The following is a 27,755-nucleotide window of genomic DNA, read 5'->3' on the forward strand; positions in this document are numbered from 1 at the left end:
GAAAAAATACAACTGGAAGTCTGGCTATTTAGATAGTTTTCTAAATTTTCTGCTGTGTTCTATTCTTAACAAAACAAAAATATCAACTATCTATGAGTCTACCTAGTGCGGACTCCTTTTGCCCATGGCCCAATTTCTATACAAGGTTTTTATCATCATCAAAACACGTTGGGTGAGTTGAATAGTAATATTTGGCAATATTTTTTAAGCGCCTTTTGTGGAAAAAGAGTTAGGGTTATTTAGTCTGTAATGTCCTGTGGAGGTACACACATGCACACAAATTTAAGCTATTTTATTAGCAGACATCCAATATCTGCTCCACTCTCCAACTCACTCACTAGACTAACTTCAAGCAGTGCTGTGGTTTGCATATCACAACATGGAAGCATTTAAAAAGACACCTCATTACATTTCACCTCAATGTTTTAAAAACACCCAAAGGCCTAAAAATCATTAACTTCTTCAATTCCAAGCTCACAGTTCTCATAAAAATCACCGGTGCTATCACAATCTTGCAGCTCTTCTTCACTGATTATCTTCTAACTATGGTCAGCTTGACGGTTCCTTTCTGTCCACTTTAATGGCGTTAAGGCAGTCTGCTTTTCAACAGTTCCTAATGGATTACTCCATTTTGGACTTGATTTTCCAGATTCTTTGTGGATTTGTGCAACTTTTTCTTCCAAAAGTACATTTTATTTTCATTGGTTATGTTTCTGAAGATTTGGGAATGGAAGGTTCGGTCTCTTCTCTATTTCTACTGTTAATGAACATTGGGAGTCCTTCAGAACAGTTTAATTTTGTGTCTCTGCCACCACATCTTTACTCGCACTATCAGTATCTGCATGTTTGAACAGATTTTTAAGTTTCACTTTAGGAAATCCACTAACTTTCTCTTGTGCCTTCTTGAATTCTTTTTTAGACATTTTATTTGCAGTCCACAACTGCTTATGTGTCTTTATTCTGTTTTGTTGTAGTGTTCTTCAGTCTCATCACTCTATGTGCTTTCTGCTTGTTTCAAATGTGCATATTATGTGTAATTCTGCTGGTAAAAGGTTATTTTTCCTCCTAAAGTTCTGCTTCCAGTGCACTGCGGTCCTGAAAGGCTATGAGACATAGGATATGTCAACTTTCTTTGATTCAGTAATGTCTTCTCCTATAGCCATTGCCTGACCCACCTGGAGTTCTTATACTTTGTCATGTCTTCCTTCTCCATGATTTCCTTTTTCCCCACTCCAGTGGGTTTGTCAAGTCTGTCATGTAGCTTGTGGGCAAAAGGGATATTGGGAGTCCTCAGTCTCCTTTGAATAGCCCACACACCAGGCTCTGCTGGCCCACTCTGGAACCACCAGATCTTCTCCATCCAACTCCTTGCTGATTTTCCAGGTGACAGAGACTCTAGTGAAAGCATAAACCAAACTGAAGTGCTGGTAGAATGTGGAGACATAGCCAACCAGGGTCTCCACTGGTGAGTAGCTGCCACAAAACTAAGCCACAACATCATTGGGCTCTATCTAATGGTGACCCACTCCAGCTGAAGCATGCTCAGATTGTTTATAAGCCAGGAGGGTGCTATCTATCCAAAGTACTTCTAAGGCACCTTTCAACTTGGGTCTCCCTTTGGTTCTTTTCCATTTTATGACAATGAAAATAAAGTAGTTTTAACGAGATTTTGCCTCTTCCTGTTCCTGCTTCACAAATAATTACCTTTCTATTGTCTGACTCCAGGAGGATATTTTGCTACCTGAGGTTTCCCCCATGTAAGCAAGTCTTCCTTATCCCCAATATGAGCAGGTGCTCAGTCTGGAGTTTGCAGAAGGGACAGCCTGAGTGCATTTTCTTGATTCAGCTACCACCAGTTCATTGATCTCCTTTCTTGAAAGACAGCTGGGGCATTCGTGAGAGAAGAGTTCTCCTGACCGCTGATAGACGTGAAAGTCCTTGATTTCAGTTGGCTGCCATCTACCTAATGTCAGAATGTTCTGATGTCAGAAAGAGCAACTACCTATTAGTCTGCACTGGTCATAAATGAGTTGCAGACATTAATCTTCAATATACATATTGATTGCTTTTATAGAAGTAGTATTTAGCTATTTAAACCATCCAGAACATTGCAGATATCCTAAAAGCAATAAATCAGAACTTCCCGTGTAAGATAAAAATAATATCCTGCTAAGAACTCTGGAAGATACATCTGCTAACATAGCCTTCCCTTAAATGATTTTTTTTTTTTAATGGGAGATGGGTTATCTTCAGAGAACACTCTCCCCTTTTGCACACTGGTAAACATCTCCTGAAAGCCCCAGGCAGGTGGCTGTTGTTGAGAGTTTTAATTTAAGACAACGTTTAAGAATTTCTAGGAAGTTTAACAGCTGACAACACTTCTACATTTTTATTACTATTTTTCATAAAAATTAGTATTGATCAGCAAAATGTAGCATGCTATGTACCTATTCATATAAGGCCAGACTGTGACAGGCCCTTTTGAGGGGCTTCTAATACTAGTAGGTCTTTTCACTCTTTTATGAGGAGGAAGCACAGCTCTGAAAGTCAGGAGTACTAAACTCTGTTCATAGCTTTGCTGCTGGTTTCCTGACCTTGAGCAAGCTACTTAATTTTTCTCTGTGTTCATTTCCCCCTCTGTAAAACAGGAATGGATAACACTTATTGGGGAATTGTGATGGTTCATAAATTAATGTTTGTAAAATGCTTTTAAAAATGTTGGATGAAAACCACTGTAGAAGTGGAAAGAATTATTATTTTCTGTTATTCTATCATTTATTTACCATATATATCCCTGCGTGCTCACATGATTCTATACAAATAGAAAATCTAATTAGCGCATTTATGAGGGGACAAATGCTTCATATAATGTGCTGCTTTTCCACTTGGCAAATGGTAATGCAACTCCCAATAGTACAACAGTCTGAAAGTCCATCACTGGAACAAATTCCCATTGAAAGCCTAGCCTGATTATGAAACACACAAAAACATTTTGTTGTGGGCCAAAAGCTATGCAGAAATATTGCACAAAATTGGCAGCCCCTTGAAATGAATTCAGTCTAATAGAAGATTGACATGCAAAACAGGAATAGATCTGGTCATGGAATAAAGTAATTTATAACACAAAGTAATTCTTAGCTGAACATTTGCTTAAAAAATGCATGCTGCAGTTACTACAGGTAGACTCACTGTTTAATACGTTTCTACTGTAATAAAAAATACCTTAGCACTTTTCACTTGCAAATATTTAAAAGCTCAACTGAGCTAAAATTTAGGAGATTAGTGTTTATCAAAAAAAAAAAAAAAAAAAATGTATAAATCCACCTATTGTGTAAACCGAATCCTTTTATATACAAGTTTAAATCCAAAGTTCTATAAATTCCACCAGGAGTCCATTATGTCTTGAAGAAATAAACTGCATACATTCCATAGTTAACAGAAGGGACTAGTTTATCTTTCATTTGATTTTTCTAGTGACATTAGACTACAATTTCAGCACAGCAATAATGATTCACACTGATGGCCGTGCATGATATAAATACCCACACAGAGTTAGATTTAATAACAACATCTTGAGCAAATAGTTTGTTATGAGAAAGGATAAGGAGATACAGAAGTGGTGGGCAGGACTGAACAGGATCTCAATAGTGCTATGTTTTGTTAACAGAAGAATGCCTATGCAAGGCCACATTTGCAAATTCTAGGATCCAGTTTACCTAATCGGTTCATCACTAGCCTCCCACTAATTCAATTAGTTCACCCCCAGTCACTAAAGGGACAGTTTTTCAAAGGTGTTTAGGTGCCTAAAGAAGCAGATAGGCAGCTAGTGGGATTTGAAAAGCCTATACTTAGGTGCTTTTGAAAATCCCACTAGGTGCCTATCTGCATCTTTCAGCACCTAAATACTTTTAAAAATCTGTCTCTAAATCAATTCGCTCCTATTCTCTTGCCTATTAAATCAATTCACACTCCCCCACATACTAAATCTATTGACTTTTCTCCTCCCATTTAGTTAGTCTATTCACACCGCCCACTAAATCTGTTCATCTGTATCCTCCTCTGCACTAAATCAATTCACACACCCCCTCCTCCTGCACATTAAATAATCCTCTGTGCCCGCTCAATCAATTCACTCACACCTATTAGCTCAGCAGTTCCCCTGCCCAGTCAGTTCACCTATTGGTTTGCATGCAGCTCATGTTTAGAAGATTTTCTTCGCAACCATAAAAGCATAAGAAATCTTTTATAAAGTAAAGTTCAGCTTCTTAACTTGGTCCAGCATCTGACCAGCCTAGGAGTTGTCATGTACAGCTATACATTCTCTGTAAACCTAGGTTGGGACCTGCTTAGAAAGGCACACCCAGCCATGTGAAATCCAGAGAGGTCTGGATTTATGAAAAGCTGTAGTTTTCAACAAGGCCAGTTGCGTTCAGAGATAACAACAGAATATCTTTTTTGCTTTTCTTTTAAATACCTACTGAACTACAGTAACCAGATACAGCAGGGAAGGTATTCTTGCTGTTTATCATAATCATATCTATATAACAGTACCATCCATAATATTTGCTATGCAGAAAGGCACAGTCCCTGCCTCAAAGAGTTTACAATGTAAAACGATGAACAGAGAAAAAATTTTGGGGGTGCCAGAAGCTGAAAGACAAAGTGGCTGGGTCTGGGGCATTTCTGCACATCTCTAATATAAATTATATGAGGAAACCCTGCTCTTGATTCCCTGATTCCATAGCTAAGGATTTGCACTTAAAGCAAGGATTCACAGTTTTGTCATGTATGAAGAAAACAATGTATCCTCTCCAAAATTACAGCACTCACTCTTTGAATAAGAATGGGGTTTTGGGTTTTTTTTTTGAGAATTTACAAGTAAATTGGTTAATTATTTTATCTGTTAAAATTAGTTTTAAAAGGATCCTTTAAGAATTTTAGCACCCAGTCTCAGACTGTTTCTTTTCCTTGAAATATCTTTATAATGGAAAAATACAGGTGCATCAAACTTCTCTCATAGTTAAACTCGCTGAAATCTTATGCTACATTTGAAGTTTGTTTGGTTTTTTTAAAGAAATGGTCATTTTTGTTTATTCCTCATATCTGAAAGTTCCTTCTTTAGCGAGGGCTGACAAATAATGTTCTACTGCATATAGAATTGCTCTCTTTCAAAGTGGCTATCATCTCTCATTTTTCTCAGTGGGACTAAGGTTGTAACTTGCCAGCAGTTGGTTTGCTATTTTGAGAAGGGCTTCTATCTCCAATAGTTCTCAGTAGGCCTCCTCTTTACAAAGATGGCTGTTGGATTCATTCTCACTGAAAACAATGGGAGGCAGTGGCCATTTGAAAGAGGACACCTTACTTGAGGGCAGCTACCGCAATGGTAATTTTTCATGAGTTTCTCTGAAGATTGTTATCCACAAGCTTTTACTGACAGACAAACTTTCATTTAGGAAAATTAATGGCAAAGATCATTAATCTTAAATATTTATTTTTAAATGCAAGATGCTGCACCAAATCTACTCAACAGAGAGGGGTGTGTGTAGGAAAACATGGGGTGCAAAAGGCAGGGGGAAAAACTACAGGATGTATGTGTGTGCTTAGCTAGTGCAAAGAAAGAGTGAAACTGGGGCAGATATATGCAGGGGAATGTGAAGTGCAGCAGAAATGGGAGATTTGGGGGTCAGGGATGTAGGAAGGAACACAAGGTTCAGGGAACTTGGAGGAGAGAAGGTTAAGGGAACCTAGACTCTAGCCTGGTTGATTTGAACTGTTCTGTGCATCTAAACAACTCAAACTCTGCCCTACGGAGGTACATTATCACTAGTTTACTGTATAAATCTTGGCAAAGAGCTTTTCATTTTTAAACATGTTTTCACGGCGCTGACAGATAAGATGGATCTCTCCTTTCACATTTTGTGTGTGGGTTTTATGCATCCACATACAGATGGATTATAGGCAGTTAAAGTCATTTGTTTAGCAGGCCGTGTTTGTTTTATTATTTTCAGGTAAGCAGTCAACACCTGCTTATTTCTTGCTCTAAACTAGACAGACACACAGCAGTATTATACACACTACAGTAATCTTGGGATTTATAATAAAGGCCATTCTGTATGCAAATTTATGCAGTCACATTTCAGCTTTGGGTGTTAGAAGTTGCCAGCTAAAAAGGAACCTTAACAGTGTTCTTGTTAGGACTTTATTTTGCTATCAGAGAGTTATGGAGTCACACTGCCTCTAGAGGAATTTTGTGAGGGATTATGTAGTCACTCCCAGGGTTCCTAGGAATGCAAGTAGAGTATACTGCCCCACTCAGAACCATGTGACATGTTCCCATTTCCTTGGCCAGCCAGCTCCAACTGGCCTCAGTGGAGGAGGGGCTGGGTGATGACCCCTTGGGGTTGATGTCCTACAAGGTCAGCTAAGAACCTTGGGTTTTTTATGTTTTTCTAAACTTTTTTTATTAAATTGCTTGATAATGAAAATAGGGAGGTGGTGGAATCTCCATCTTTAGAGGTTTTTAAGATGCGGCTTGACAAAGCTCTGGCTGGGATGATTTAGCTGAGGTTAGTCCTGCTTTGAGCAAGGGGTTGGACTAGATGACCTCCTGAGATTCCTTCCAACTCTAATCTTCTATGATACAGTTTAACAGGACCAGCCACTAATGCAACATAATCCTTGGTAAGCCTTCCCCTCCAGTAGAGTTAATATTTAGAGAGAGACTTGATTCCTGAGAACAGTACTCAGGCGCTTGCCTTCTCTCTTCCCTAGTTGAACGTCCTCTCACTCCTGAATTCTTTATCTTCCTTCCAAATGAGACAACCTACCAGGACAATTACTACACGTCTTTCACTGCAGGACCCCTCAAAACCAACAACTAAATCCTGAAGATCCTGCTTTATTCCTCCCCTGCTTGTTGCACTTCTCACACTCAATAGCCATAAAATATCAGTCTTGCTTTCCTTAAGGATGCTCCCAGGAATAATAATACTTTTGTAAAACAAGGATGGGGTGATTCTCATGAACTGGTCATTGTGAATAATATCTGTTGTAGACTAAGCCCTTTTTTCTGTTTGCAAACTGTCCACAAGCTGATCTGGATTTCAGAGAATTATTTGTTATTCATCTCTATTCACCAGGTAGTCTGGATGAATGTCATTCAGCTTTTTAGGCTGGTCATGAATTGTGCAATTTTATTGTTTACAGTTTGTTATTCATGGTGTGTGATTGCTAACTTAAATCACATGGGATTTGGTTCTGCTCTCTGGCTGGATTACTAAACAGTGTTTGTTAAAACAAAAACAAAAAAACATCACCACCACCACCACAAGAGAATAAAAAAGAATAGTGAAAAACAAAAAACCGATAAGTGTTCCTTAGAGGTTTCTCATCCTAGTACTCAGCTAGGTATGATCAAGTGCCCATCACAGCCAATGGGAGCCTATAATAGGGCATGGCCTTTTAGGTCTGGAGGAGACAATCTGGGAGGTCAGTTCTTCAGATACCTTGAAAGGGGGAAGGCGGAATAATCAACAAAAGACAATGGCTGAGAGGAAGATGATCCCAGGGAGGGGTAGGGAGTAGGAAAATCTAGGCTATTGTTCTTTTAACTGTTCAGAGCACTGTTCAGAGGGCATCTGGTCCAGACAGGCTTTTCGGGTATTAGTTCCACCTGGAAAGTATCAAAGGAGTGGTCAGATAATTAAGTGGGTGAATCAATAAGGAGGCTGCAAGTCCAGTGAAGGAGAGCTTGCTGAGAGAAAAGTTGGGCTGTGAAAACCCTGAATTTAAGAACAGAGTTTGCTGGTCATAGAGGGAGGAGGACTGTGAAAACCCTGACTTTAAGGGAAGGGTTTGTCGGCTAGAACTGGAACCCCACATTCCTGAAAAAGAGGAGCATGGAGGTCTGAACCTCAGGCAAGGTCACAGGTGTGATCTTTTGGGGAACCAGACAATGTTTAATAAAATTAGACTCCAGGAGAGAAGGAGCACTATTCTAAAGACTTTAGGATTGAGTAAACGATTCCCAAAACTCAAAGGGAAACTGGGACTGAGGATTGCAATAGCCACACAGCAAGGGGGTGTGCTCAGAGACTGCAACCCTCTTACAGACTCTTTCCATTGACTACAATGGGCCCTGAATCAGTGTACAAACCCTCTTAGCCAATGAGATGACAAGATCAGTATGGTATGGCTGTAATTTGTGCACCAAAATTGCTGTATTTGAAAGATAGTTATTGAGTTTACTTGAAGAGAAGATTTAGTGCACTGATAAAGTTTAAAGGTATATTTGATCCATGCAGCGAAAAGAAAGCTGCATAAAAAACCACGCACCTCTGAAGCTCAGACAAGAAGCAATAAAGCAGTAACACGTCTAGATGCCAACGGCCAGATTCTCCTCTCAGTTTTATTACTGTATAACAGGAGAATCAGCGGTGTTATACTGATGTAAAACTGGCATAACTGAGAAGAGAATCAGACTCCGATGACTAAAGAAATGCATACACTTTTATTAGTGTCTACTCCTGTTAACTATATGAGGAGAGATTAATAAGACTGGGACTTTTCAACTTGGAAAAGAGACGATTAAGGGGAGATAGGATAGAGGACCATAAAATCATGACTGATGTGGAGAAAGTAAATAAGGAAGTGTTATTTACTCCTTCTCATAACAAGAACTAGGGGTCACCAAATAAAATTAATAGGCAGCAGTTTTAAAACAAACAAAAGGAAGTATTTCATCACAAAATGCACAGTCAACCTGTGACACTCCTTGTCAGAGGATGTTGTGAAGGCCAAGAATATAACAGGGTTCAAAAAAGAGCTAGATTCATGGAGGACAGGTCCATTAATGGCTATTAGCCAGATGGGCAGGGATTGCTGTTTTGCCAGATGCTGGGCATGGGTGACGGAATGGATCACTTGATCATTACCAATTCTGTTCATTCCCTCTGTGGTATCTAGCATTGGCCACTGTTGGAAGACAGGATACTGGGCTATAAGGACCATTAGTCTGGCCCAGACTGGTTGTTCTTCTGTTCTTATATATGGCTGACAAATATGGGAAGCTACCAGCGATTTTGTTAAAACAGAAATTTCTTTACTTCACATAGGAACAATATACGATGCATGCTTTTGTGTGGAAGAATTTATGCTACAGTATATGCCTTGGACCCCACACCTGCAAACACGTGCTTAACTTTATGTGCATGAATAATTTAATTACACTATTCATGTGCATAAAGTTAAGGACATGTGTTTACAGGATTGGGGCTTTGGTAAGAAATAATAGGTTTTATTCTGGAGAAATATATTAAATGCCTTAGCCGGAGAGAAGTTATTTATGCTGCATGACTCTTCAGAACAATTATTAGATGAAGACTCTGTTAAATGTTCAGTAGAATATGCAATTAACAAACACCTGCTGTCAGTTGGATGATCAATTAACAACATTTTTTCTCCCTGGCACATTGTTATACTTACTAATATTGCAATATTTTCCTACAAAGTTTTCTTTGCAACCACATATAGTTTTCTCAGTGAAGGCAATCATCCTACAGGCACTGTCATGGAGGCAGGGATTACTGATGCACCCTACAAACATAAATAGAAGATCAAAACCAATTAGTGTCCATAATTCAAGAACGATAAATAGTTGACAAATTGGGGAGGGTTCAGAGAAGAGCCACGAGAATGATTAAAGAATTAGAGACATGCCTTATAGTGATAGACTCAAAGAGCTCAATCTATTTAGCATAACAAAGAGAAGTTTAAGGGGTGACTTTATTATAGTCTGTATTAATATTTGAGAATGGACTAGCAGAGAAAGGCATAACACAATCCAATGGCTGGAAGCTGAAGCTAGATAACTCAGACTGGAAATAAAACATATATTTTAACTGTGAGGGCAGTTAGAATAATTTGCCAAGGGTTTTGGTGGATTCTCCATCACTAGCCATTTTGAAAATCTAGATTGGCTATTTTTTCTAAAGTTATCCTCTAAGACTTTTTTCAGGGAAGTTCTATTGCCTGTGTTATACAGGAGGTCAGTAGATCACAATGATCCTTTCTGGCTTTGGCACCTCTGAATTCTACATGCAGCACAAGAAAATTAAACAAATTTCACATAATATCTTATTAGAATCATCACAAGAGGATGACAGCAAAAAGAATGTACAGATGTGCATCACATTTATCATGATGATAACATCTAATACATCTCCTTCTCTGCCATATATACTTTTGGAAATGGTTTCCCCTTTTTTACTATTCTCACACTGATCCAGATCTTCAACTGGTATAAATTGAGATAGTTCTACTGAAGACAACAGAGCTATGTTTATCTATATCAGTTGAGGATCTGGCTCACTGTTCACTTTTACTGTCAGTATCAACATAGCTTTCCCTCTGTTGCAAATGATCATCACCTAACAAATAACATAATCATTGTTATTAATCCTGCTCATAATGTGCTTCCCACTGTTGCAAAGATTTTTATAGAGCTGTGTAATACTTCATAATAAACCAACAGGGAGGGAGCTAAGTCAAGAACTTGGAGCGTGTGACTGGCAATCAACATTCCTGTGGCCAAAGTTAGGCCAGCAGTAATTTTGGCTACTGGGCACATTCCTAGCTCTACTGTGGATCAACTATGTAAGCTTGGAAAGTCACTTAACTTCTGGTCCTCAGTTTCCACATCTGTAAAGTGGAGATAATACTATTTACCTAATTTGCCAGGGTGCTGTGAAGCTTAATTAATATTTCTAATTGCTTTGAGATTCTAGGATAAACGTGTAATTTTATTATTATTATTTAATCTGTTATTTATTCTTATTGACCCCAATTCAGAATCAAAGTCCAGTTCCTGAAAGCACTTAAGTGTGTGCTTAAAATAAAACACACGCTTAAGTCCATCCTTATTCAGGAAAGCACTTAAGCACTTGCTTAAGGGCTGAATCAGGTCCTTTGTCCAGAAGTGGAAGGAAAAATAATATTTTTCTTTCTGGGTGTGTGTGTTGCAGGAGCCCGGCCACTATGTAGAATACTGTAGCACAGATTTCAGTATCACTGTTTTTATTTAGCCCACTACATGCAGATATTTGCACTTAGAACAAAATAATGCTTATGCTATGGACAGCACAGTGTAATACTTGTGTATCGTGTGTTTTGGCATTCAATTCGGCTGTTAACACACGAGCATTCTTCCACTACTCCTTTGTGGATTCTTGCCCAGCTTTCACCAGTGTCAAAGTACTCATAACGACTGTCATCAAAACATTTCCCTAAAATAAAAAATAAAAAGATTTCTAAGGTTTATTTGTTACAAAGAATGCTACCAAATGATTTGCTATTCCCTGATCATCCCTTTTCTTGTTAAATAGCCATGTTATTTGAAAGCATGGCCTAGATCCACAAAGAGATTTAGGTGCCTACATCCCAGTTTTAGGTACCACTGAGATCCACAAAACCCCCGCTTGGCTGTGACCTAACCCTGTAGGCATGTACACTCACTCACCCATCTAAATTTCTGCTTTAAAAGTCCTCTGGACAACTAAGTTTCTGCCTGAGTTCATGCACACTGCTGCCTCACTGCAAGTGCCTGGACACCTATCTCCCACTTTGGCTTCAATGCGATCCACCAATGAGAGGAAGATAGGTGTTTGCTTGCCTATCTTGCCCATGATCATACCTACTGGACTGGGGCCCATTCTAAATCTGGTGAGAGGAGGAGCCATCAGCAGTGCCACCCATACAGCTTTTAGCCCAGTGGTTAGGCCTCTCACCTGGGATGTGGGAGACTCCATGTTCAATTCCCCCCTCTGTCTGAGGAGGAGAGAGGATTTGAATGGGGATCTTCCACACCTCCCAGGAGAGCTATGGATATTCTAATATGGGCCTCTCTCAATCTCTTCTGTTGAAGCTGTTTCAGTTTGAATAAATAATTAAATAGTGATTGGAGCACTTGATACTGGATCTCCCATTTCCCAGGTTGGTGCCTCAACAACCAGGTTATAGAGACATTCTCACATGTTCTCTTCGGCCCAGTGACTCTTCAATTATTTATCCACAGTGGAAGAGCTTCAATAGGAAAGACCGAGGGAGCCTCACATCAGAATATCCCGTAGTCCAGAAGACAGGATACACTCCTGGGAGGTTCAAATCCACTCTGCCCACCAGAATTGAACCTGGATCTCACACATCCTAAGTGAGTGCTCTAACCTCCTCCTCCAGTCATTTCCTGTGGAGTGAGACAGGCAGCAGGTTAGACACTTAATCTGCCTGACTGCAGGAGAGAGGGTCCTGGATGTGGATTGCTAATCTCAAAAATTGAGTTTTACTGTATGTCTCTTAGCCTAATACTTTAATGGTGGTTCAGATCAGGTTTAAATTAATACCCATATAGTTAAGCTATTTTAAGCTATCCTGTCAGTAACAGATTGTCTATCACAGTGTTTCTCAAATAGTGTTCCGCAGAACCCTGGGGTTCCGCGGGCTGAGTTGAAGGGTTCTGCGAAAAAGTGGAACCGCGCTGCCGAAATTAACAGAGATGGCGCGCCACCGAAAAGCTGCGAGTGCGCCGCCGAACAGCTGAAGGCACTGCGGAACAGCTGTGATCACGCCGCGGAACAGCTGATCGCGCCGTGGAAAATAGCTTAGAGAGCACACTGCCGAAACCAGCCTACACCGCGCCGCCGAAAGGGGAAGATTTTCTGGATTTGTCGGCAGAGGGCATGGCATGGGTGCCGCGGCGAAATATAATTGAGAAACACTGGTCTATCATAATCACTTGGAAACCAGCCTACACAAACATTCACGTGTTACTATTTTTAAACATCACAACGTAACCTTTTCACTAACAAATTTGGACAAGTCCTTAACTTCTAATATCTGGTGCTCATTAAATAAGGCACTTACCAATTTCACAATCTTTTCCTGTGAATTCCTCAGGACATGCGCAGTGATAAGAACTTTGATCATGGGCAACAGAACAGGTACCTCCATTTCTGCATGGGTGCTTTGCACAATAATCTGAGAAATCTATTAATAAATTATTGTTAATAACTGCCACACAGCTCAATCTTTGTTTTGTCACACGTTGGCTAGGTTATGCAGAATAGTAACACTTTTAGTTCAATGCTTGTGGCTTTAATATCACCATTTGATCTCATTAAAATAATGTTTGTTCAGCTCTTTCTTTTTTAATTGCACAGTAACTAGATTTATCTTGATCTATAAAACTATACAACAACTCAAGAAGCTGAATTCTCCTCCTCCACTGAAATAAATGGATTTATAATGATATAACTGAAGCAGAATTTGACATGATGGTTATTCACAATATTGATAAGTCAAGTCATGTCAGCAGGTATCATGTGAAGACATGGGACAAATGTCCACAAGATGGAGCTGTTCCTTTACACTAGTGATAAAAAAAAAGTCTGAAGCTCTCATTTGCCCAGATTAATGCCCTGCACGTTTTATACAGAAACATAACTGAGTGGGATTATGTTTCTCTTTCAGATTACATAAATTATACATTTTTGGCAGTAGACTCTGGTGCATTCTAAAACTAAAGTAGGTGGGATAGTGCAGAATTTCCTAACAGGAAGAGGAGCAGATCAAATTAAGTCAAACCAAACAAACTGCATCAAACTAGTGAATTGTAAATTTCCTATTCTCCACACTTTTTTTTTAAATCATGAAAAAAACCTGTCTGTTTTGTCAGCACTGCCTCCCAGTCAGTGGCATCAAGTGGGAGGGGTGAACGCCCCCACCCAAAGATTTTGCATTTGCTTAAAGTTCCATAGGCCACAGAGTTGGGGGGCCTGGCCTGACCATTTTTAGGCAGTGGTCTCATGCTTAATCAGTACAGCTGCTCCTGGAATAGTTCAGAGCATTGCTCTGGATGCCTGGTCAAAAATACCACTCAAATTTGATCCAGCTGCCTCTTTGTATAGACGGAGGGGAAGCCAGGCCAAATTTCAGTGAATGGCATTGCAATCTGGCGCACAAGGTAACACCACCTCTCAAATGGTGTTATGACATGGCACATGGAGAGTCTGTTCCTCTACAGTGCCAGGCAAGGGAGTTAGGCTGAGAACTTGACTCCTCGTGCACCAGTTCATGAACTATGGTGCTCAGAGAGAGGGCAGACTCCCCAGGCAAAGTAAACCTGAGGTCCCTAAGGAAATCTGGGCAATGGACTGGAATTCCTCCCCTCTTCCTCTCCCCCTCCCCCCCCCTCCCCCGAAATATTTTAATTGGCACCACTGCTTCCAGTCCCCATGAAGTCAATCCGTTGATGGAGGCTGCCTTTACATGACAGACTACCATGTAAAGTTCATAAGACTTTTTAACGGGATAACACTAGTTAACAAAAGACATTGGGCTAGCTCATCAACTGGTGTAAACCAACATCTCTCCACTGAGGTCAATCGATCCATTCTAATTTACACCAGCTGAGGGACTGGTCCAGTATTTTGCCTACATTTGACTTCTGTATCTAATGCTTCCTAGCCAAATTCTGTCATGAGCACAGTGCAGAATTACCTTTTCTTTGAGCAGGGCGCTGTGCTGCCAACATGTCGATTCTGCCAAATAGGCAATCCAACACATAAAAATATAGCCACACATAAAGACTCAGAAACAAAGCACTTGAGACCAGATCCTAAAATTCACTGCACTGGTGTAAATCTGGAGTAATTCCATTGAAGTCAAGGTATTTTCTCCAGATTTGCAATGGTGTAACTGAAATCAGAATTGAGGCCTGGGTGTACACACTGGTATTCACACCCAAGAACATCAAAAGAAAGCAGGAAAATATAATGACTACGCTGCTGCATCTTTCATTTTATTGTTAAGTTATGTAGTGCTTCATCAGTTTCCTTAGGATGTATTCCTGTAATTTTCAAACTGCTGCTCTCTCTGAGGGCCATCCCTTCATATAGTGGAGCACATGGCAAATCAATTTTGGTACCATCCCTAAGTCAGCAAAGCAGAACCCCAAGCTCTGTCCTTTTTTCCATTGTAACCCTTCATTATATTCCTTTCCCCCCAGCCCTGGGTCTTCCCATCTGTCTTCCCCCAGCATCCTCATCTCTTTTCACCTCTCCTTCACTATATAAGTTTTGGCCAACCCAGGTCCTCTTGCAGCTTCCACATGAGGGATGTGCTCTTACAGCACAGGAGTCTTCTGGCCAGATTGTTTCTTCCTGCAGCGGACCTCTCCCAGCATTATGGATCCCAGGTAAACGTGGTACCCCAAACAGCTGCCCATCCAACCTGTGCCTAAAGCCTTCCCAGGGTATCATCCTCCCTTGTGAGAAAACCCTCACTTGATTCCTGTCACGCGTACTCATAACCACTTTGATTTCAACTTCTCCAGAGCCCTGCGGAAGTAGTGGGTCACCTGCTTTCAGCTGTCTGACCACATCACCCAACTTCCTGGACTACTTTCAGTTTGCATTGGACACATTTCACCATACTGAGAAGGCTCTTCTCCAGGAGTTTAATTAGCTAGTACATGCTTCTGATCTGATAACTCCCCTCTCTTTATATTCACCCCTCAAGATTTTGGTGCATCTTTCCATGTCATTCTGTTTTTATGTGCCCCTGAATAAAGTTGGCATCTAGCACTCCCCTTTCTTGAAACTTGATCCAAGGCCCATTGAACACAATGATAAAACTCCCATTGATTTTGATGGGCTTTGGATTAGATCTTAGGGCTTAACCCTGCAAGGTGCAGGGCACGCTGGCCCCTATCCAGAACAATACTAGAGCAACTATTCAGCAGTTCACTTAGTGCCAGATTTTTAAAGGTATTTAGGTGCTGAAGATGCTGATAGATGTCTAGTGGTATTTTCAAAAGCACCTAGGTGCCTAACTACTATTGAAATCAAAAGTATTTTTGAAAAAAAGATTTTTTTTCCTGGGTTTCCAAACAGTGTATATAATTGTTGGAATTTTTCAAAGATTCAGAATTACAGTGAAAATTTTTCACAAAATATGTTGCTTGTTTTTCATAAAATAGTCTACATTTTTCTGTATTATAATTCTTTTTCTTTTCTCCATCTACATCTTTCTTAACTGGGGAACTCTCTCTCACTGTCTTGAATTGCCTTCTTCTGAGCTATTCATTCACTCCTTCCTTTAAATCTCACCATAAAGCCTCAATTTTATCTTTAGATTATGAAAGATTTTTTGTTAAATGTTTTCTGGCTCCAAATATTTTTTAAATGTCTTGCAATAAGAAATAAGTAGCCACTGGCTAAGCAGTCCTTTAATTAGGCAACAATCTTAACATTTGCCAAAATTTTTAATATTTAATACATTTCAATTTTAATATTTAAAAGCTGGCCATGAGTTCTCTGTCCTGAGCACATGTAACTAGAAGAAATGGATTTGCATGTTTGTTTGAATTTGTATGTTTACTCATCAATTAATAAACAGGGAGGTGCTCATTTGTGAGTTAGTCAAGAGTTAAAGGCAACCTCAGTCCTAGGAAAGATGAAAAATGAAGCATTCAGACATATATTATTCAGCTAATGTTTGTTTCTTTGGGTGAGATGGTATAGAGTAGGCTATTTGCATAGTAGGATTCCTCATGAGGTGCAGCTGAACTTGCAACTAAACCATTCAATTCATTTTAAAGGTCCATGTAGTTAAACAGAGAAGGGAAACTACAAATCTGACAGCATCCAGCTTGAGGTGTACTATGTAAACAGGACATGTTGTGTTAGAAAAGAATACGAGGGAGTCAAGGAGAAGCATTGCCTGCTACAGGGCAGATTCACCAATGCCCCGCACCTTGTTGTAGTTATTTAAACGAGTGCAGGGTGATTATATTAAATGAGAATGGCAACAATGAACATCCACCTTGCAAGGCAAAGAGGAATCAGGCCTTTATAGCCAAATCATGCTACCCATTAAATCAATGATGAAACTCCTTCTAACTTCAGTGGGACCAGGAATCAGTCTTTAAGTTGCTAAGCATTGATGGTGTGGAGCATTTTCCAAGAAGTGCTCTCAAGTGCACCTCACAAGATCCAGCCACATATTAGTAAGCAACCAACTGCGTCCAAAATAACATATACCTAAAAGAGTTTGCCACAGACCGTTACTTCCTATTTTATACAGTCAATCAAAATGACTTGCCTGCAGTACTGTTGCTTGATGCTATATAAAATCTGTGGGGAAATCCTGCAAGTGTTCAGCTGACTATCCCTTTCATTGTTCTTAGCTACTACTGCAATGAACACTGCTATTTCCTCATCCTCTTTGAAGCCATCACTAAAACAATATCTTTTTTTCCAAATTAATTCTTCATAAGACAATCTATTTTTGAAGCTCTGCTCTCTTTCTGTACAATATTGAGGTAGGAGTAGTTGACAGTAGGGTATCTGTATGTTTAGTGTGAGAAAGAAAATATTTCCTTATTTGTTAAAAAATTCAACTGTTTAAAAGAAACTACAAACAAACAAAGTCAGAGGCACAGCCAGAGCTGTTTTATCATCTGAGTGATCACTGGTTTTGATGGAGTGGAACAGGACCAGCCTTCAAGTGCAATTCAGTGAAGAGGAAGGATGGTACAGTGGTTATAGCACAAGGGCAAGGAAGAACTGGGTTCCAATCTCTGCTTCCTCAGAGACCTTGGGTAAGTCACTGAGCCTCAGTTCCCCATAAATACACTAAGGATGAGATACTACTGTAACAGGGGCCATACAAGTACAATATAAGTTCCTTATTCGGTGAAAATCTCATCCTTCCCCTACTTCCATTTCCCCATGTCATATCCATTTCTCAGAACAAGGGATTTGCCTTTTACTTGTCTATAAAGCATCATGCATGCTTGCTGCATATATAATAATTCATCATCATCTAATAATAATAATTAATAACAAAATACTGCATATCATAGGGCAATCGTGCTTTTCAAAAGCCTATTGCTGGTCTCATTAATTACTTGGCTTACCTACATGCTCTTTGGATGCAGAAGCACAATAACCCCACTTCCTGTCACGATCATAGTTATGTGTGGTTGAACACCTGTAAGAATTAAAAGTGCAGTTTAATGCAGCTTTGTAAATAACCTTGCACCAGCTGAGCCAAGAATATCCTTCAAAACCACTTAGTATGAACTATTAAGAACTTATATTTTGTTTATTTTCATTACAGAAGTAGTAAGGGCAGGAATACGTATGGGTGATCTGCAAAAGGCATTTAAACAGATATGATTTATAAAGAAGACCTGTAAAAAATTGCTATGAGTGTTTTTATTTTTATTCTTTTCTTAAAGTTGTTTTATTTTCTGCTTGCTTTTTACTATGGAAACATAGAAGCATAGAAGGTTAGGGTTGGAAGGGATCTCATGAGGTCATCTAGTCCAACTCCCTGCTCAAAGCAAGACTAACCCCAACCCATCCCAGTCAGAGCTGTCAAGCCACACCTTAAAAACCTCTAAGGATGGAGATTCCACCACCTCCCTAGGTAACCCATTCCAGTGCTTCACCATACTCCTAATGAAATTTTTTTCCTAATATCCAACCTAGACCTCCCCCACTGTAACTTGAGGCCATTGCTTCTAGTTCTGTCATCTACTACCACTGAGAATAGCCTAGTTCCATCCGCCCTGGAACCCCCTTTCAGGTAGTTAAAGGCTGCTATCAAATGCCCCCTCATTCTTCTCTTCTGCAGGCTGAACAAGCCTAGTTCTCTCAGCCTCTCCTCATAAGTCTTGTGCTCCAGCCCCCTAATCATTTTTGTTGCCCCCTGCAGGACTCTTCCCAATTGTCCACATCCTTTCTGCAGTGGGGTGCCCAAAACTGGACACAGTACTCGAAATGAGGCCTTACCACTGCCAAATAGAGGGGAATAATCATTTCCCTCAATCTGCTGGCAATGCTCCTACTAATGCTGCCCAGTATGCCATTAGCCTTCTTGGCAACAAGGACACACTGTTGACTCATATCCAGCTTCTTATCCACTGTAACTCCCAGCTCCTTTTCTGCCAAAGTGCTGCCTAGCTAATTAGTCCTCGGTCTGCAGCAGTGCATGGGATTCTTCCATCCTAAGTGGAGGACTCTGCACTTGTCCTCGTAGAACCTCATCAGATTTCTTTTGGCCCAATCCTCTAATTTGTCTAGATCATTCTGTATCCTATCCCTGCCCTCCAGTGTATGTATCACTCCCCCCAGCTTAGGGTCATCTGAAAACTTGCTGAGGGTGCAATCCACTCCATTCTCCAGATCATTAATGAAGATGTTGAAGAAAACTGGCCACAGGACCGACCCCTGGGGCACTCCGCTTGTTACCGGATGTCAACTACACATGAAGCTGTTGATCATTATCCATTGAGCCTGATGATCTAGCCAGCTTTCTATCCATCTTATAGTCCATTCATCCAACCCATACTTCTGAAACTTGCTGATAAGAATACTGTGGGAGACCATATCAAAAGCTTTGCTAACATCAGGAATGTCAAGTTATGTCATCCCTAATTTGGCTGGAGGACTCACTGGGGGTCTCCAAGTTGAGCACTGTGAGCTCTCACTTTAGTTGAAGGTTTGGTAATGGACAAATTAGTTGAAGGTTTGGTGATGGTTTGGTCCTTGAGTGGGGACATAGCATCTCTTCTGCCTGGCCTCCTATGTTCAGGGGTGCCACGTAAACCACTTATCTCCCCTCTAATACATGGAAGTGGTGATCCTCACAGGGACCCTCTGTGCATGGATCTATGAAAGGGCAGGATCTGGCCCCAGAAAATGATGAATGACAATTGTTTTTAATAGGGTCTTGTAGGAGAGTGGTCTGTCTGGTCAGTGGACCTAGTGGTCATGGTCTGCTCCTGTAGTCTTTTTTCAGTTCAATGTGTCAGGGACTCCCTAAATAGGTTTCAGCTGGGTCAGCTTTCTTTTAGTAGCTCCCCTAGGGCTACGTGTAGGGGAATCTAGGGTGGGTAGGGGGGACCCAGGCCCTCCCTCTCCACCAGGTCCTGGCCCAGGACCCTGAAAGTGTTACAGCATGGAATGGCTTATGCTTGGCCCACCTCCTCTTCATATTTCCTGGGCCAGTTCCTACCTCACCCAGTGTCTGAGTTTGGGGCATGGCTGCTGTTTGATTCTAGTCCTTTGTTCCAAACCCCCAGAGTCTCAGGGCCGATGCAAGCAACCCGCTGGTGCTCCTTCTCTCATGGGCAGCATCCAAGGAGTTGTGGGGAGGGGGATCACAGCTGGACCTCTTCAGTAAAAGCTTCTTGTCCTCCTGTCTCAGGGCAGTGCTCCTCCAGAAATGGCTTTTCTCCTCCCCTCCCCAGCCTGGGCTGCTGGAGCTCTTTTTATACTGTTACTTTCCCCAGGAGCATGCTTGGCTGTGCTTGAGGGACAAAGCTTTCCTAGCCCAATAGTGCTTCAGCCTTGGCCGTAGTGAGGGGTTTGTAAACCCAGGCACAGGTGAAGAGTGAATTAGCTGACAAAGATGCACATAAGCACAGTACAGACTTAGGGCCACTACAGGCTACCATGGTTAATTTACTTTATCTTACCCAAAGGCACACATACTTGTTGTTTCTTGTTGTTGCTCTATATATTCCCATTACCGATTTATCATCCTACTCTACTTTGGAGGATTATCTTTTTTTTTTTTTAATTAATCATTGCTTGTTTTCATTAGAATCAATTTAATTCATGCTCCTGACGAGAAGAGAAGAGAAGAGAAGAGAAGAGAAGAGAAGAGAAGAGAAGAACACTGGGGGGGAAAAGAGGTCTTTGCTAACAATACAATGCTCCCACCTCCCTTCAATTAAAGTTAGGCTAAGAACAGAGGTGGAACTATGAGCCAAGACCTACCCACCAAGTCCTCCCATTAACCCAGGGAAATCCTGACTTGGCATTCCTGATATTACTACGTTTTAAAAGAAGACAAAAATAAACATCTAAAAAAAATACATGAAGGCAGGCTTTATTCATCATAATTAAAATAAGGCCTAACCATTTTTGCTCTTTGCAGGTTTAATAAACGGTGCAGCTGGGAGATGTCGTCCACAAAGGGACTTTTCTCTGCTTTCTGTGGCAATCATGTTTTATCTCCTGTTCCTTAAAGTATTTCCACTTTTTAGCCGTCTAGCCAAGAATAATTAGAAATGAGGAAATAAACTATACAAGGGTGATTTCCAGATTCACGGATAGAATCTCAACTCTTTGCAACAGAAAGGGTAAAATCCTGCTCACTTTACTTGAGGAATCCTAGTGATGTCAGAGGGACTTGTATGTAACTTAGACTTGGCCTACAGTTCTAGCTAGGTATTTATATTGCCCTCATCAGTATATTACTTGAGTGTCTCATGCTTACTAATGGATTTCAGCCTCTGTGAGCTAGGGAACTATTATACTTATTTTACAGACAGGGTATGAAGACACAGCATAGATTAAGTCATTTGTCCAAGGTAAATTTATCAGGAAGTTTGCAGCTGACCTGAGAAATGAGCCCAGGTGATTCACATCCCAAACCAGTGCTCTAGCTGTTAGCCCATCCTTTTTACCCTAGTCGAATGTATTATAATAAATATTAGCTGTAGAGGAGTATCATTACACAGTCACAGCATGACAGTAGAGTGTTATAAAGCAAGGTGTTTTGTTTTCTTTAAACTACTTGATTAATTATATTTCACTATTTTATTATGCATATTTTTAACATTCATGGAACAGCTTTATTTTTTTTCAAATCAAATATCCTTTTTTCCCAAGGCTTCACAAGCAAGACTGAAATTATTTTGTAAAGTATACATATAGTGTTTTAATCCAGCAGATTGCTGGTTTCTATTTAGATTTTAAGTGGCATTTTAGATGTTTTAATTCACATACAGAAACTAATTTAACCCTAGGCATTAGAGTCAGTGTCCAGAATGAAATGGGCATGATAGAAAGAAAGGTGTATGGTAGTCCAATAAAAATGACCAAGATTATAGAAGCATTCTGAATTTAAAATAATTAGGGTCAACTTCACTCCATTCAAGTCAGTGGGAGTCAGGGATCAGGCCCTCTTAAAGGCTGATCTATCATAGAATCATAGAGTTGGAAGGGCCCTCATGAGGTCATCTAGTTCAACCCCCTGCTCAAAGCAGGACTAACCTCAGCTAAATAATCCCAGCGAGGGTTTTGTCAAGCCGCAGTTTAAAAACCACTAAAGATGGAGATTCCACCACCTCCCTAGGTAACCCATTCCAGCGCTTCACCACCCTCCTAGTGAAAAACTTTTTCCTAATGTCCAACCTAGACCTCCCCCACTGCAACTTGAAACCGTTGCTCCTTGTTCTGTCATCTGCCACCACTGAGAACAGCCTAGCTCCATCCTCCCTGGAACCCCCTTTCAGGTAGTTAAAGGCTGCTATCAAATCTCCCCTCATTCTTCTCTTCTGCAGACTAAACAAGCCTAGTTCCCTCAGCCTCTCCTCATAAGTCTTGTGCTCCAGCCCCCTAATAATTTTTGTTGCCCTCCTCTGGACTCTCTCCAACTTCTCCACATCCTTTTTGTAGTGGGATGCCCAAAACTGGACACAATACTCCAAATGCGGCCTCACCAATGCCGAATAGAGGGGAATAATCACTTCCTGCGATATGCTGGCAGTGCTCCTACTAATGCAGTCCAATATGCTATTAGCCTTCTTGACAACCAGGGCACACTGCTGACTCAGATCCAGCTTCTTATCTACTGTTACCCCCAGGTCCTTTTCTGTAGAACTGCTGTCTAGCTCGTCGGTCCCCAGTCTATGATTGTTCCACAATTGTTACATTAGAGTTAAATTAAGCATTAAGTTAAAAGTTGTCACTGACAGTGTAGTACTTATGACATATTCCTGAAATGGTCTGAGGCTCTGCATTTAATGTCCCATGTGTATCAGCAGTGATGGGGAAAAGGGAATCAAGAGTTTTACAACTGAGACATTGCTGCAAGACTAGACCAACACTACATTAATTGGCATGTGAAAAGCTAATGGAAAAGTCTGTGTATAGTTCTGATTAATGACAAAAGAACTAAATGAATAGGTCACATAAAGACTTTAAACAACAAATTCTGTGGGTTGGTTAGATAAAGCTAAGATTTACTCTAAAATTAAAATCATCCAACTCTGTCCTATAGCAGATAGGATTAATAATCAACTTGTTGAGACTCTTTTTTTCTCTTTAAATATTTTACACTATTGAAGTTACAGGATCTGATCTTGCTCCCTCCACTGGCGCCCCTTTCTCCATCGTATCAGACACAAACTACTTGTCTTCGCATTCAAGGTCCTATTCCCACCCCACAGATTATCTCTCATTCACTTTTGAGATGTCAATTCCTCTCCTATGCTGTGATGCCTACCAAAAACTTGACAACACTTAGGCAACTGATGTTTTGAGGCCATGGCCCACTATACCGCCCAATATTGTCTCATTGTTTCCCTATGCTCAGCCATCTGTGTGTCTGTAATCACTTGTTGTCTTGTGTTTTATACACAGATTGGAGCAGGGACTGTCTTTTTATTATGTATGCATATAGTGCCTACTATAATAGGATCTTGGTCCATGAAGGGATTCCTAGATTCTACCACAATACAATTAATAAAATTAAAGTCACTAGGAGCTGGGTTGGGCCCACAACTCAAGGGTTCTGCATATAAAATTCAATAGCAGAACTAAAAAACAGATTCATTAAGTGTCTGATTCAAATCTTTCTGAAGTAAACAGAAAGATTCCTCTACTGACTTAAATGGGTTTTGGACCAGGCCCTAAAATGTCAGCTATTAAACAGAGAGACAAGGTGGGTGAGGTAATATCTATTGCCAACTGAGCTGTGAGCGGTCAGGCCTAAAGGTGAAGGTGACAGTTCTGCCTACAGGTTAGAGCTGGGTCCACAGTAGGCAGAGTCCAGGAAACAAGCCAAGAGTCAGTAGCAGAGCTGCAGAAAAACAAGGTTACTTACCAGTAACTGTTGTTCTTCGAGATGTGTTGCTCATATGCATTCCAATATAGGTGTGTGCGCACCCAGTGCACAGATTCCCGGAACCTTTTTCCCTAGCAAGCCCCGCAGGGCCAGCTCAGGCGCCCCCTGGAGTGCCGCACTCATATCGCGGTATAAAGGGCGCTGCTGGCCCCGCGGGTCCCCAGTCCCTTCTTTCTGCTGACTCCGACAGTGGGGACGGGGGGTGGGTTTGGAATGGATATGAGCAACACATCTCGAAGAACAACAGTTACTGGTAAGTAACCTTGTTTTCTATCTTCGAGTGATTGCTCATATGCATTCCAATATAGGTGATTAATTAGCCATACCTTGGAGGTGGGTAGGAGTTATCGGTGACCTGCTCTTGATAGCATGGCTCTGCCAAACCCCGCATCCTCCCTGGCCTGCTCCACGATGGCGTAGTGCGATGTGAACGTATGGACCGACGACCAGGTCGCTGCTCTGCAGATGTCCTGCAGGGGAACCCACTCCAGGAAGGCTGCGGAAGAGACCTGGGCCCTAGTAGAGTGTGCTCTTACCACACCTGGAAGGGGCACCCCTGCCTGCTCGTAACATGCTCTGATGCAGGCAGTAATCCAGTTGGAGATTCGCTGGGTGGAGACAGGAGAGCCTTTCATCCTGTCTGCCACAGCCACAAACAGCTGTGTCGACTTCCGGAAGGGCTTGGTCCGCTCGATATAGTAGGCCAAGGCTCGCCTGACATCCAGCGAATGTCCTCTCCTTTCCTCCTCCGAACCGTGGGGTTTTGGAAAGAACACAGGAAGGAAAATGTCCTGATTACAGTGGAACTGAGACACCACCTTAGGCATAAAAGCCGGGTGAGGTCTCAGCCGGACCTTATCCTTGTAAAAAACTGTGTAGGGGGGCTCCGAGGTCAACGCCCTTAGTTCGGAGACCCTCCTGGCCGAGGTGATGGCCACCAGGAAGGCTACCTTCCACGATAAAAGGAGAAGGGAGCATGTGGCCAGGGGCTCAAAGGGGTGTCCCATCAGTCTGTTGAGGACCAAGTTGAGGTCCCAGGGTGGCACCGGGTCCCGTACCTGAGGGAAAGTCCTCTCCACCCCCTTAAGGAACCTCACTGACATGGGGTGAGAGAATAGGGACCGGCCTTCCATCGGTTGGTGGAAAGCCGAAATGGCTGCTAGGTGTACCGTGAGGAAGCCAGGGCCAGGCCTTGCAGTTTAAGCTGCAGCAGGTACTCTAAGATAGCCTGTATGGGTGAGAAGCTCGGATGTAACCCTCTCGATTCTGCCCACCCCGAAAACCTCCGCCACTTAGCTCTATACGTTACTTGCGTGGACGGTTTCCTGCTGCCCAGAAGGACCTGCTGAACCTGAATGGAACAGGCCCTCTCTCCCTCCGTCAGCCACAGAGTCTCCAGGCAGTGAGGTGGAGGGAGTCCAGGTCGGGTGCAACAATCTCCCGTGGTCCTGGGAGATCAGGTCGCATCGTCTGGGTAGCGGAATCGGTTCGGTAATAGAGAGGTCGAGCAGCATGCTGTACCAATGCTGTCTCGGCCACGCTGGGGCGATCAGGATGATGTTTGCCCTGTCCCTCTTGATCTTGAGAAGGACTTGGGGCAGGAGCGGAATGGGGGGGAATGCGTACATCAGGTCCCCTGCCCAGTCTATCAAGAAGGCATCGGACAGCGAGCCCGGCTCGCGACCCCTGAGCGAACAAAACCTCGGGCATTTCCTGTTCCCAGCTGAAGCGAACAGGTCTAGATGGGGAACACCCCACCTTTGGAAGATTAAAGCCACTATGTCCTGGTGCAAGGACCATTCGTGGCGGGGTGAAAATGATCTGCTGAGGCGGTCCGCCTCGCTGTTCCGGACCCCAGGGAGGTGAGAGGCAGATAAGTGAAAATCGTGCCTCACCGCGAAATCCCACAGGCGAATAACTTCCTGGCAGAGAGCCGAGGAACGTGCCCCCCCCCCCCCTGCCTGTTCACGTAGAACATGGCTGCCGTATTGTCCGTGAGGACTTGGACTACCCTGCCCTTCAGGAACTGAAGGAAGGCCTTGCAGGCCAACCGGACCGCTCTGAGCTCGCGTATGTTGATGTGCAGAGCTCTCTCCTCCGGTGACCAAAGCCCTTGGGTGCCCCGATTGCGACAGATGTGGGCTCCCCATCCCATATCGGATGCGTCTGTGATGAGCGTCACAGATGGGATAAACTCTCTAAAGAACAGTAACAACAGCTAGGGAATGAGCTACTTGCACACAGCAAGAGGCGATAGTTCCAGCAACCGTCACAGGCGGAAAGAAGGAACTGGGGACCCGCGGGGCCAGCAGCGCCCTTTATACCGCGATATGAGCGCGGCACTCCAGGGGGTGCCTGAGCTGGCCCTGCGGGGCTTGCTAGGGAAAAAGGTTCCAGGAATCTGTGCACTGGGCACGCACACACCTATATTGGAATGCATATGAGCAATCACTCGAAGATAGAAGCCAAAATCTAGACCTGGAGGGGGGAAAACCAGAGTTGTAAGCCAGAGGCAGACCCAGGGAGAGCAGGTCAAAACCAGAAGTCTGAAGCCAGAGGTAAGCAGGGGCTGGAACAGAGCAGGAGCAGGGACTGGAAGCTGGAGCAAGGCTGGAAGAAGGGCAAGCACAGCATAGGCATGGTACATATTGAGCAACCAGTGAACTACAGTGGGGACCTGGTCTGGTCCTTGACAATATCATAATGCCGTTTATATGCTGGTGCCCCAGGTTGGGAGCCAGGGTTAAAAAATTCCTAGCCTAGGGTTACAAATGAGTGTAGACACTCAAGCACTAAGTAAACAAACTCGGGGTCTGCTAACTGGAGTTCTCCTGACCCTAGGTTTACATTGCAGTGTACACATCCCAGAGAGTCACAGCTAAATATAAGGTGGAAAGATTGTTACACCAAGGAGTTAACACATGTTGCACGAGACCATTCAAGGTGAAGTGGACCCTTAACACCTCTGCTGTCATAGGACAATGGAGGGTTAGTGGGTTACAGACTGTTATAATTCAATGTTTTTACTGAGTTCATGATTTTTAGTGTCTTGCTGTCCTGGGACCAAAATGGCCACAACAACACTGCAAACAGCTATTAAATAGGAAAGCCCTCCAATTAAGTAATGTATCTGGGCAGTGGTTCTCAAACTTTTTGTATTGGTGACCCCATTCACATATCAAGCCTCTGAATGCAACAATCTTGCCACCGTGAGTGCCTGCCCCTGGCCCCCATGGACTCCCCCTTCGCCCCTAACCTCTGCAATGTGCCCTCTTCACCTCTAAATCTTGCAACCCCCTCCTGCGCCCTCCTGGGGAAACAGACCTGCATGCACAGAACAGCTGGTATTGCTGCTTGCTCCCACTTCATAAGCTGCTCCTCCATGCAGCTCTAGGGGGCTGTGAGGAGGGAAACAAGGACAACGTCAGGGCTCCCTATATCCAGGTCACTTCCCCCACTTGGGCTGCATAAGGGGAGGGCAGAGAGCAGCAGCTCACCTCACAGCACTGCCCAGGTGGGAAAAGTGACCTGGATGCAGAGAGCCCTGGCATTGTTTCTCATCGTCCTCTCTCTCCCCCCCCCTCCAGTCCCCTGGGTGGGGTGCGGAGGAATGTTGGGGGGGTGAGCAGTATCTGTGTATCACCGGTCACCCTATCCCCACATGTTACTCTGCCAGAAGGAAGCAAGGAGGCTCACAACCCCACGCCTGGCCAGGGTTGTGGCTCACAGCTTACAACCCCCACATAACCACATCGTGATCCCAAGATGCCCCCCAA

General features: G+C 42.5%; 1 protein-coding gene across 3 annotated transcripts in view; it reads right to left on the bottom strand.

Annotated features, from left to right (window-relative positions):
* Positions 1–27,755, bottom strand: part of HGFAC (HGF activator) — a 58,863-nt gene that overhangs the window by 22,580 nt on the left and 8,528 nt on the right. Inside the window, exons 5-8 of one of the 3 annotated variants that reach the window (XM_067558883.1) lie at positions 17,972–18,045; positions 12,916–13,038; positions 11,151–11,282; positions 9,484–9,594 (exon numbers count right to left, since the gene is read on the bottom strand). In XM_067558883.1, the coding sequence (XP_067414984.1) occupies positions 9,484–9,594; positions 11,151–11,282; positions 12,916–13,038; positions 17,972–18,045 (440 nt within the window). The remainder of the gene's footprint in view (positions 1–9,483; positions 9,595–11,150; positions 11,283–12,915; positions 13,039–17,971; positions 18,046–27,755) is intronic. The other 2 variants (XM_067558884.1, XM_067558885.1) reach the window with 2 other exon arrangements.

The sequence above is a fragment of the Emydura macquarii genome, unplaced genomic scaffold (assembly GCF_026122565.2).
Source record: "Emydura macquarii macquarii isolate MOO-44397 ecotype Brisbane River unplaced genomic scaffold, CSIRO-AGI_Emac_v2 contig_2199, whole genome shotgun sequence".
NCBI lineage: Eukaryota > Metazoa > Chordata > Testudines > Chelidae > Emydura > Emydura macquarii.